Source organism: Aquila chrysaetos, assembly GCF_900496995.4.
Source record: "Aquila chrysaetos chrysaetos chromosome W unlocalized genomic scaffold, bAquChr1.4 W_unloc_2, whole genome shotgun sequence".
Lineage (NCBI taxonomy): Eukaryota > Metazoa > Chordata > Aves > Accipitriformes > Accipitridae > Aquila > Aquila chrysaetos.
In genome coordinates, this window is record NW_024470322.1 from 1,695,506 (window position 1) to 1,708,423 (window position 12,918).

The 12,918-nt window shown below is 47.2% G+C and overlaps 1 protein-coding gene across 3 annotated transcripts in view; it reads right to left on the bottom strand.

Annotated features, from left to right (window-relative positions):
• Window positions 1-12,918, bottom strand: part of LOC121232951 (lens epithelium-derived growth factor-like) — a 106,205-nt gene that overhangs the window by 62,694 nt on the left and 30,593 nt on the right. For all 3 annotated transcript variants that reach the window (XM_041121507.1, XM_041121505.1, XM_041121506.1), the window contains exons 6-7: window positions 8,129-8,221; window positions 7,685-7,747 (exon numbers count right to left, since the gene is read on the bottom strand). In XM_041121507.1, coding sequence (XP_040977441.1) covers window positions 7,685-7,747; window positions 8,129-8,221 — 156 coding nt within the window. The remainder of the gene's footprint in view (window positions 1-7,684; window positions 7,748-8,128; window positions 8,222-12,918) is intronic.

Consider the following 12,918-nt stretch of genomic DNA (forward strand, 5'->3'; position numbering starts at 1 on the left):
CACAATGGGGTGTTTCTGCCATTCATTCCCAGTTAGGCTTACTTCAGCTTCCAATACAGTTAACTCTTCGGATCCCCTGTCACACCAGAAATACAAATGGGTTCTGCCCCTTTATAACTTGATGGCATTAGAGTACACTGTGCGCCGGTGTCTACTAGAGCCTTATACTCCTGTGGGTCTAACATGCCAGGCCATCGAATCCACAGAGTCCAATAGACCCGGTTATCCCTTTCCTCCACCTGGCTGGAGGCAGGGCCCCTCTAATTCTGGTCAGAATATCCATTACCCACTTCTCGTAAAATTGACTCAGAAGTCCCTTCAAGAGGATCAGAAATAAGATCAGCCCTTCTACTCTGTTTGGAAACTGCAGCATTTTTCCTGGTAGAATCCCCTTTTGTGGTGGTTTTTCCTCGCAACTCACATACCCATGCATCTAGGACTGAGGTAGGTTTTCAATCCCATTTCCTCATGTCCTCTCCATGATCACATAGGTAAAACCACAGGGCACCTCGTGGTGTGTACCTTCTAATATTCTGTCTCTCGGGCAGAAGAACGCTCACTCCTAATAGCTGAGACATTGGTCCTTATAAGTGGGGAGTAGGACATATCCTCTTTGATTTGCTGGACATCCTGGGATAGCTTCTCCACAGCTGAAATGCAAGCTTATAGGGAGGAGGAGAGATTCTCTTTGTATTGATGGAGTTGGCAAGCCACTTCATCCACTGTTGGTGCCTCTTCGTCTTTCCAGGTCATTATCGCCAGTGAGTTGGCATAGGACGATGGTGCACTCTGTATCAACTTCCGCCACATGGGTCGTGTGCATGGGACTTGTCGTGGTTTAACCCCACCCAGCAACTAAGCACCACGCAGCCACTCACTCACTCCCCCCCCACCCAGTGGGATGGGGGAGAAAATCAGGAAAAAGAAGTAAAACTTGTGGCTTGAGATAAGAACAGTTTAATAGAACAGAAAAGAAGAAACGGATAATGATAATGATAACACTAATAAAATGACAGCAGTAATGATAAAAGGATTGGAATGTACAAATGATGCGCAGTGCAATTGCTCACCACCCGCCGACTGGCACCCAGCTAGCCCCCGAGCAGCGATTCCCCACCCCCCCCCCCCAGTTCCTATACTAGATGTGGCGTCACATGGTATGGAATACCTTGTTGGCCACTTTGGGTCAGCTGCCCTGGCTGTGTCCCCTCCCAACTTCTTGTGTCCCTCCAGCTTTCTCACTGGCTGGGCACAAGAAGCTGAAAAATCCTTGACTTTAGACTAAACACTACTGAGCAACAACTGAAAACACCAGTGTTATCAACATTCTTCTCATACCGAACTCAAAAACATAGCACTGTACCAGCTACTAGGAAGACAATTAACTCTATCCCGGCTGAAACCCGGACACACGTGGATACAATTATTGCATAGTAATGAATGTATGCATTTAGTCTGTCCTGACCTAAACCATGACACTGCCTCTCTCTCTCTCAGCCTCTCTTTCTCTGTCCCTCCTTTTGCCATCTCTCTATCTTCCCCCTTTCTCTGCCTTCCCTCTCTCTCTATCCCTGATGTTAGGGGTTTCTGAATCCAACAGGCTGAGAGAAGCGAGGCTGCCACAGCTCCATGTCCCCAGGTCCAACCAGTAGTGAGGCTAAGCACGTATTCCCAGGAGGCACACAAACAAACAGAGGTATACAATACAAATAAACATTCACACTGTGGTGGGTTGACCTTGGCTGGCTCCAGACCCCCACCCAGCTGCTCTCTCACTCCCTCTCCTCAGCAGGACAAGGGGAGAAAATAAGATGGAAAAGATCATGGGTCGAGATAAGGACAGGGAGATCACTCTCCAGTTACCATGACAGCCAAAAAAGACTCGACTTGGGGAAAAATAATTTAATTTGTTGCCAATTAAAAATAGAGTAGGATGGTGAGAAACAAAGACAAAACTAAAAACACCTTCCCTCCCCCCACCCCTTTATTTCCAGACTCAACTTTACTCCTTTGTTCCTGACTCTTCTACCTCTTGCCCCCACAAGCAGTACGGGGGAGGGGGGTGGGGAATGGGGGGTTGCAGTCAGTTAGTTCATAACAGTTCTTCTCTGCCGCTCCTTCCTCACACTTTTCCCTTGCTCCAGCGTGGATCCTTTCCATGGGGTACAGTGCTTCAGGAACAGACTGCTCCATCATGGGTTCCCCACAGGCCAGTTGTCCTGCTCCGGCATTGTTTTCTCAGCATTTACCACCCTTAAATATGTTTTTGCAGAGGCACTGTAAAGTCATCTGAGTGGTTCAGTATTGGTGCGCAGTCAGTCCATTTTGTCTGTTGCTGAACCGGCTGGAACTGGCTATGACCAGCACAAGGCAGTCCGTGACCTCCTCCTACACAGGTCATCCCTGCAGCCTGCTCCTGCTACCAAAACCTTGCCAATTATGCCCAATACATCTGTCCAACCCTTCCCCTATGTGCTAACCCATCCAATCCCAACCCTCACCCCAACCCAAAATCCTCCAAGCCCACCCTTACCCTACCCATCAACCCCTCCAAGCCCAACCCCTAGCCTAACCTCCAAGTCCTTTAACCCCCAAACATACCCCAACCGCCAACCCATCCAAACCCAAAACTTCCACTAATAGCCAACCCCAACTCTTCCTCTACCCACCAACCTCTTCCAAGCCCTGACACATCCCCTAACTGCCAACCCCTCTGGCTCCAACCCTCCCCCTACCCATGAAGGACTTCAAAGCCCAACCCATCCAAGCTCATCAACCCTTCCACGCCCAACCCTTACTCTGCCTGCCAACCCCTCCAAACCCTCAAAGACCAACCCTTACCCTGTCTACCCATCCCTCCAATCCCAACCCCTACCCTATCACACCAAGCCCTCCAAGCTCAACCCATATCCAGATGGTTAAGCCCTCAAAGACCTACCCTTAAACCTAGCTGCTCACCCCTCTAAGCCCAACCCCTCCAGGCCCATCCCTTAACCCTAAGTACCAAGCACTCTAGGCCCAAACCTTACCCTATCCACCAACCCCCTCTCAGCCCAATCTCTAGCCTAAACCCCAACATCTCTAACCACCAACCCTTGTAAGCTCAAGGTCTAGCCAACCCCTCCAACCCCAACTTTTACCCTTCTTGACAATTCCTCCAAGCCCAACCTGTACCCCTAGCCTAAAATCCAACCACTTTAACCCCAACTGAAAGCAGCTCAAACCCAGCCCCCAGCCTAACCCCCAACCCCTCTAAACACAAGGCCTAGTCTAACCACCAAACTTGCTAACACCAATGCTCTACCCTAACCACACCCCTCTAACCAAAACCCTTACCCTAACCACTGACCCCTCTGAGCCCAACCCTCAGCCTGACCCCCAACTCCTTAAACTCCAACACTTTACCCAAACCAAATGCCAACCCCTTACCCTGACCCTTCCCTTAACCACCAACCCTTCCAAGCCCAATGCTTCCAAGCCCTGCTGCCAACCCCTCCAAGCTCAACCCTTACCCTGCCCGCCAACCCCTCCAAGCTCAACCCTTACCCTGCCCACCAACCCCTCCAAGCCTATCCCTTACCCTGTCCACCAACCCCTCCAAGCCTACCCCTTACCCTGTCCACCAATCCCTCCAAGCCTATCCCTTACCCTGTCCACCAACCCCTCAGTGCCCAACCCTTACCCTGCCTGTCAACCTGTCAAAGCCCAACACTTTCCCTAACCCCAACCCTTTCCATGCCTGCCAACTCCTTCAACCCCACCCCTTCCAAGTACAGCCTTTATCCTACCCACCAACCCCTGCCTGCCAAACCCTCCAAGTCCAAACCCAAATAGCCCAACCCTTATCCTAACCCCAAATCCCCCAAGCCCAACCCTTACCCTTCCCACCAAGCCCATCCCTCCCAAGCCCATTAACCATTCCACACCCAACCCCTCAAAGCAAGCCAAACCTCTCCAAGACCATCCCCTCCAAGTCCAATCCATACTCTACCCAATCCCTCCAGCTCCAACCCTTCTCCTACCTACCCACCCATCCCTCCAAGCCCAATCCTTTCCCTGCTCACCAACCCCAACTCATAACCTACCAGCAACCCCTCTATGACCAATCTTTACCCTACCCACCAACTCTTCCAAGCCCAACCCATACCCTACCTGACAACCACTCCAAGACCAACCCTTACCCTGCACACCAACTCCTCCAAGCCAAAGCCCTACCCTACCAGCCCACCCCTCTCATGCCCAACCCTTATCCTCCCTGTCAGCCCTTGTCCACTCTAACACAATCTTGCAGTCAAATTCTCTTGAGCGCCTACAATGCCTTTTGCAGTAAATTCTTCTCACACTCTGACCCAAGCTCTGGGCTTCCCCACACATACCAGCCAAAACTCACTTCTACTGCTAAACTCTCGTCTGAACTGTCTGCTTCTTAAGGGCATGCAGCCATTGCCCACACCAACATAAGTCCTCAGAGCCAACTTCTCTTTCCTGCATATGCCTTGCCTTTCCACAGTCCATTCTGTTGCACTCTGACTGCAGTTGAGCACCTTGCTTCCCCTTGCTTGACAGCTGAAACTTGTGTCTACCACTAAGCGCTCATCTCAACTGCTCACTTAAAAAGGACACACAGCCACTGCCCACACCAACACAAGTGCTCACAGCCATTTTCTCTTTCCTGCCTACAACTGCCTTCTGCAGCTAATTCTTGTTGCACTCCAACTGAAGCTCTGGGCACTCTCCTTGCTCACCAGCCAAAAACCATCTTTACCAACAAGCTGTTCTCTTGACTGTGCAAGGACCTGCAGACACTGCCCATGCCAACAATATTCACAGCCAAATTCTCCTACTTGCCTACACTTCCTTTCTGCAGCCCATTCTTGTCACAGTTCAAAACTCTTGTCTTTTAGCCAAAACTCTTGTCTTGTAACACAAGAATGGGCTGCAAACAGCAAGTGTAGTTGACGAGAACTTGGCTGTGAGCATTTGCGTTGATGTAGGCAGTTAGCTGCAAGTCTTTGTAAGGGTATGTGGAAGGAGAGTGTCTGCTCCTTTAAGGATATCTGGTCAAAGGAGCCATAAACAAGAACATACAGAGACAAACTTGACTGACACACGTACGTTGGACAGAAAACGAAGATTAAAGAAAATGTACTCCTTTGTACATCTTTGTCCACTACATATACTTGTAGCCTTGTTAGTACCAAAAGTATCAAAACTAGTTCTAGCTCATACCACTGACATGGGGGTGGATGCAATTAGTCCAGTTTTATATGAATAAGGTCAGGCTCAGACTTTAAAAAAAAATAAAATAATCTTAATTCATTTTAAAGAACTTATGGGAGAAGTTTTCAAACACCTTTTTCATCTGAGCAGAGCTGCACATGCCTGACAGAGAAAATCATCTTGGGCCTGGAAGCCATTTTGAGGCCAAAGAACCAGAAAGCTCGAGTGTTTAAAAAGTTCAAGAATGAGATCTCTCTTTCAGAGTGTCATCTGTGAGGTTTTTGTCCCTTTAGGAAGTTAAAAAAATCCAAAACACCCACACAGTCTTTTGGCTCCTCAGTGTTCCAGGTTGAAGGCTGGATTTTTAATAAGGTATTTATTTAAACTCTGTTTTTTAAAAAAGAGAATTCTCATAAGGACATACAAATGCTGCATCTTTCTTTATCTTTCTGATATTCAGTATGCTAATAATTCATGGCATAGCACACTAAGGCCATGGTTATACCTTCGTACTCACTTCTGCTGCCAGCACTAATGAAAGCAAGTTGAATCAGGAAATGGCTTCAACTTAAAATCAGACTTTACCCCACTTTTTATTCTAGATCAGTGTATTGGTTTTGTGTGGCAAGGTTTTGGTAGCGGGGGGGGGGGTTACAGGGGTGGCTTCTGTAAGAAGTTGCTGGAAGCTTCCCCTGTGTTCGAGAGAGAGCCAATACCAGCCGGCTCTAAGACGGACCCGCCGCCGGCCAAGGCCGAGCCAATCAGTGATAGTGGTAACGCCTCTGTGATAACATTTTTAAGAAGGAAAAAGTTGGGACAGGCGGTATTCGGCAGCCGGAGAGAGGAGTGAGAACATGTAAGAGAAACAACCCTGCGGACACCATGGTCTTCACCACGGGCTGCAGGGGAATCTCTGCTCCGGCGCCTGGAGCATCTCCTCCCCCTCCTTCTTCACTGACCTTGGTGTCCGCAGGGTTGTTTCGGAAATGAGTCCCGTTGTCTGACTCAATTCTCTCTGGGGTGCCATGTCACCACAAGAACTGCTTTTCAAGGCCCAGGATAGTGTTCCAGGCGGTGGCATGGGGTACAGAATATGTTTCCAGCCATCCGGTGGTTGTTTCCACCATTGTGAGCACATAGCGCTTGCCTTGGCGAGTTTGTGGGAGTGTGATATAGTCAATCTGCCAGGCTTCCCCAAATTTATATTTCAGCCATCATCCTCCATGCCACAGGGGCTTTAACTGTTTGGCTTGCTTAATTGCAGCACGTTTCACATTCATGGATAACCTGTGCAATAGTGTCCATGGTCAAGTCCACCCCTCGGTCATGAGCCCATCTATATGTTGCATCTCTTCCCTGATGGCCTGAAGCATCATGGGCCCATCGAGCCATAAAAAGCTCACCCTTATGTTGCCAGTCCAGGTCCACCTGAGACACTTCAATCTTGGCAGCCTGATCCACCTGCTGGTTATTTTGATGTTCTTCAGTGGCCCGACTCTTGGGTACGTGAGCATCTACATGACGTACTTTTACAACCAGATTCTCTAGCCGGGACGCAATATCTTGCCACAGTGCGGCAGCCCAAATGGGTTTACCTCTGCGCTGCCAGTTGCTCTGCTTCATTGCTGTAACCACCCCCACAGGGCATTTGCCACCATCCATGAGTCAGTGGTGTCCGCAGGGTTGTTTCTCTTACATGTTCTCACTCCTCTCTCTGGCTGCCGAATACCGCCTGTCCCAACTTTTTCCTTCTTAAAAATGTTATCACAGAGGCGTTACCACTATCACTGATTGGCTTGGCCTTGGCCGGCGGCGGGTCCGTCTTAGAGCCGGCTGGTATTGGCTCTCTCTCAAACACAGGGGAAGCTTCCAGCAACTTCTTACAGAAGCCACCCCTGTAACCCCCCCCCCCGCTACCAAAACCTTGCCACACAAAACCAATACAATCAGCTTCCTGATCTGGCTTGCTGTGTGGCTGCATGATCATTAATGCTTGCACAAGAAGTGCAAGCAGTTGGGACCACTGCTTTCAGAAGGCGGCCAGATTTATGCCAGATCGATGTGACTACATAAGCATAGCCTCATGAAAAGGGACAGTATTTCAAGTGTTTGATTTGGTATTATGAACATGTTACAGAAATGTTGGGGGGGAGGCAAAAGAGATTATTTTGTTAGTGGTTTAACAACAATTTATTCCTTAACATTTCTTATTTACACTAAACCAGGAAAAGATGGGAGCTCCCTACTTTGCATCAAGTTCAAACACAGAATTGTGAGTGGCAAAATGGCCTCTGGGAAAACAGAAGTTACTACAACCCTTTCAAATTGGAGGTGGTGATGGTGCACACAGGGGAAGGTAAAAGCACTATAAACTGACGCACTCTATTATTAAAGAAATCGGACTATCCCATAAGAAAATACCTTCCAATCCAGATTCTAACAAGTTAGTTAAATATATTGTTACCTTTCTCTTCCTTCCTCTTCTAACAACTTTAGGAATGCATATATCATTTGTTTTCATCACATCCTATGAAGATAAGAAAAAATAAAGTGTCTTAGCAAACTTAAGATATAGTTTAAATGATTGAGAATTTCTCAGGGAAATCACATAACTGAAGCTTCTGATATGTGACTTAGGCAAAAAATTTCATCAGATCAAGATGCTTTCTGTTAGTAAATATCATTACATTAAAGTTTACTCTCTGATGATATCTCTAATTCCCATTAGCTTCAATGAGCGGTATAAACATATCTGAATACATATGAAACTTTAAATTTTAAACCACTCCTGAGACAGTCACAGTGCTAGCAACTGTAGCTTCTAAATATTTGAACATACAGTTGCAAGTTGAAGTACACAGTATTAAAGTTAACTTCTTTAGGTTAAAAAGAGTAACATTCCACATACTTTGCTATTGAGTTTTTCAAACAGGACATCATCTTTGACAGTATCCATCTCTTTGTCTTCTGTAGGTAAATTATTATCCTGTTTACTTGATGACTGAAAATGGAAAAATTAACATGGAGTTAGTTCATTTATAGAAAAACAGAAGTGAAAAAGAGGAACTCAACTATCAGACTGCTTTGCACTTTCGGTTTAAATAGTTTATGGCTATATATGCACATTGCTTCTTTAGATAGAAATCAATACCTCCAAATCAAACATTTTCATTTTCAAATGTGTACCTCTTGCTCTCTACATTTTTTTCATATTTACAAACAGTTGTCAGAACAGGTCAAAAACATTGCAACATATCATGACAGAACTTAAAAAAAATTCCACCAGGACTTATTTTATTCCATTTTATGTTCATGGTAACATCATTACATTTCTCCCTATCAGTACTTCTAAATGTTCATACCGATACTAAAAAATTCATCCGGACAACTGCTTATCTATGTATATGGATTAGAACGAGCAAACAATATGAATGTAAAGGTGTACAAACAAAATGCAGTAGACTACAAACAAGGCATTTAATGGTTTATGAGCTAAAATTCGGTAACACTGACCATCAGTAACTGGATTTTGACAATGCTATGCTTTTAAAATGACAAAACAAAAATCCTTTAGAAGAGCTGGTTTTTAGAGATATATTTTTAGATCTATTTTAGAGATATAGCTAAGTTTGATGATCAAGAGTTTGTAATACTTGGAAATAATCACCTTAGCCCTGTGAGAAAAAGAAAAGAGAGCAAAAGAGGGTGCGCACAAAAGTGAGAGAGAAAAAGATATAAAAAGATAGGGAGAAAGAGGATGCGAAAGATAGCGAGAGAGAAAGAGATAAAATAGTCAGAGAGCGGGGGGCAGAGGTAGGTAAGGAAGGCAAGAGAAGGTAGAGGGGGGAGAGAGCAGGAGAGAGAGAGAAGAAGTGGGAGGAGATATAAGTAAAGGGGGGGAAGGGGGAGGGGGGAGAGGAATAGAGGGAAGGGGGAGACAGAGAGGGAGATGGGGAGGGCAAGAGGGATACAGGAGATGGGGGAGAAAGAGACAGGAAAAGAGAGAAGAAGAGGGAGAAACAGAGTGGGGGAGGTGGACACAGAGAGAGAGAGGTTGATATGGAGGAAGAGAGAAGGAGAACGAGGCAGCAAAAGAGCAGGAGAAAGATAGAAAAGGACGGGGGAAGAGAGAGCAGGATTAAATAGCAGAGGAGAAAGATAGGATGAGAGTGAAAAAAGATAAGGGGAAAGGGGGGAGAAAGGGAAAAGAGAAGCAAAAAAGATTGGGAGAGAGAGAAAGAGGGAAGGAAAGAGAGAGAGAAGGAAAAGAGAAGGGGGGGGAAGAGAGAGGGGAGGGGGAAGGGAGAGACAGAGGAGAGGGAGAGAGACGTGGATAAACAGAGTTATCAAGACCAAAAAAGGGGGGGGGGGAACAGAGATGGTGGGGAGAGAGAGATAGGTGGGGTAGCACAGAGAGGGAGGGGGGGCTAGGACCAAGACAGAGGGAGACTGAGAGCGTGTGATTGTGACCGGGGGGGGTGTGTTCACGTCTGAGGCAGGGGGGGCTGAAAGAGAGTCACGCACACACTGAGACTGAGAGAGTGATCAAGAGAAATAGAGATGCCGAGCCCAAGATGGAGGGGGAGGGAGAGAGCGTGGGGTACCGAGGCAGTGAGAGGGTGAGTGAGAGGGGGTGAGAGAGTGCGAGAGAGCTTGTGAAAGGGAGACCAAGAAAATCAGATGGGTGCAAATGAGAAAGGGGGGGGGGGGGAGACTCAGGGAGAGAAAGTCTGAGACCGGGAGAAGGAAAGGGAGAAGAAGAATGAATGAATGAGAGATGGAGAGATGGAGGGAGATGGGGGGGGGGGGGAGAGAGAGACAGCGATGGGAGTTGGGGAGGGGGGCACCAAGACAGACCAGGTGACACTGAGAGGGAGAGTGTGAGAGACCAAGAGCATGTGAGAGAGACCAAGAAAATGATGGGGGGTGGGGAGTCCTGAGGCTGAGAATGAGAGAGAGAAATTGAGAGAGAAGTGGAGAATGACCCCAAGAGAGTGAGATGGGGAGAGATAAAATGAGCGAGGAAAAGGCTGAACAAGGGAGAGGTGCTGAGGGAGGCTCTGAGAGAGAGACCAAGAGAGAGACTGAGCGGTGGGGTAGACTAAGAGACACTGAGAGAGATGTACCAATAGAGAGAAAGGCAGCGAGACAGAGAGAGCATGAAAGAGTGGAACCACGATACACAGCTAGAAAGAGGGGGGGGGGGGGGGCAGAGACCAAGACTGAGAGAGTGAGCGAGAGTGAGAAAGAGAGATGGGAAGAAAGCAAGTGAGTGAGAGGGGGTCTGAGAGAGGGTCTGAGAGATGGGGGGAGCCCGAGCAGGGTGGGGAGAGCAAGAGCAAGTGTGAGGAGAGGGAGCATGCAGGGGGAGGGAGGCAAGGGGAGATGGAGGGAGACAGGGGAGAGATGGAGAGATGGCAAGAGATGGGCGGGGGGGCGGTGGACTCAGAGAGACAGAGAGTGTGAGAGAGAGTAAGAGGTGTGATAGACAAGGGGGGGAGACAAGGTGGGAAGGGAGAGGGACAAGGTGGAGGGAGACACACACAGACAACATGAGAGGTGCACACACAATGTGAGAGATACAGAGACACAGACAATATGAGAGAGGCACGGCAGGAGAGAGAGAGCATGCAAGCTTGAGAGGCACACACAACATGAGAGAAAGTGTGAGAAAACATGAGAGAATGTGAGATGAGAGACAGACATACAATGAGGCTGGCACAAGAGATGCATGAGAGACACAGATGCATGAGACAGAGACAGACACACAAGAGAGAGACACAACGAGAGACAGACACGAGACATACACACCTTGAGAGAGACACAGAACGGGAGGCGACAAGCACATGAGGCTGACATGAGACAGGCACAATGATACAGGGGGACACACACAAATAGAGAGACAGAACGTGAAATGAGAGAGATGTGAGAGATGGGCACAGGCACAACTAGAGGGCGCGACAGAATGAGAGGCACAAGAGAAACAGGCACAAGCAAGATGAGACAGACACACGACACACACACAATGAGACAAAGACACAGACGAACAACAAGAGAGGCAGAACAGGATGTGAGAGAGGCACACAGCAAGAGACGGACCCAGAGAGTGAGATGGAGACAGGCAAGATGAGAGCACAACACACAACTAGCGAGAGAGAGACAAGAAGAGAGGCACCGGACAAGAACCAAGAGACACACAATGAGACAAACATGTGATACAGACACATAACGAGAGAGGGAGATGAGAGACAAGGCACGAGAGACTTGATGAAAGAGCAAGTAAGAGTCACAAGTCAGGCGCAAGACGCGACAAGAGAGTGACAGGAGGGAGAGAGACGAGAGACAGACCCACAAAACTAGAGACAGATGCAGGAGACAATGGGACAGGCACAATGAGAGAGCAAGGCGTGCAAGAGAGACACACACAATGAGAGAGACAGATGCATCAAGAGCCAGACAGGTGAGACTGAAAGAACTAGAGAGAGACAGAACAAGATAGATGAGACAGAGACAGGCACACGAGACAGACACACACGAGATACACAGATACATGAGAGAGAGAGCGGGCAAGACAGAGAGACAGACATGAGGGAGAGACAGACCGGCACGAGAGACAGGCACAGAGACACAACTAGAAAGAGAGAGACAGAACAAGAGATACACGAGAGACAAGAGACAGACAGAACTAGAGACACACACAACGAAGAGACAGTTGGGGGGGGGGAGAGAGCCAGCACGAGAGTAAAACTGGTCCTTAACTTGCCTTTGATTAGCTGATTAAAAGACTAATTAGAGGCCTATGGAAAAGGAGTCCCTCAGGCTTTTATCATCCCATCTTCTCATTTAAAGGGCTCTCCACATACTTCTGCCCATTTACCTTGGCAGCACCAACCTGAGACAGTTTGAAAAAATACTTGTGGCTTTAAGCCCACTGCCATCCCCAGCACCACACAAGCTTTTGCACAGCTTCCCAGCGAAGCAGTCCAGCTTAAAAAAATAAATAAAATTGTCTCCCCCACTCCCAAAAGCAGGGTCAGCTCCTCACATAAATGAACAAATGCTTTTACCAGCACAGTACAATGGCAGGAAAGAGCAGCAGCAACAGGCTAAGTAATACTACAATGAAGTTACTTATCAAACCATGCCCCTAATGTGTAGCAGAGAAGCCAAATCATACTGTCCTTAGAAACATGGGTTAGAAACATTAAAGAAAACCTCAAAGCAACAAGAAGTTGGGAGAGAATCTAGAAAATAAGAATTCCTGATACATCTACAGTCTCCTTCCTACTACCAACTCATTGTAACAAAAGAACTCTTGACAACATCCATCAATGTAGTATCTAAAACTGTTGAGAATTTAACACCTAAAATAAAAGGACACTGATATTCCTGTAATACAGTAGTTTTCAGAAATGAGTTGGAAATAACTGAGGTACTACAGATGTATCACTACCATCCTCACCTAGTTTTGTGCTTTTAGGATTATTTAGACCACACATACCACCAACACCTTCATGAAAAGAGACCACATACCTCTCTTCCATACTCTGTGTATATATGTATATGATGTGTGTGAGTGCATGTGTACATCACATGAACAGAGCTAAAAAAAATTAAGGATGTAAATCTAAAGATGTTTGTTACACTGTAATACCAAATGCATAGTGAAGTAGAAAGGTTTTCCCTCTCTCCCTTGTA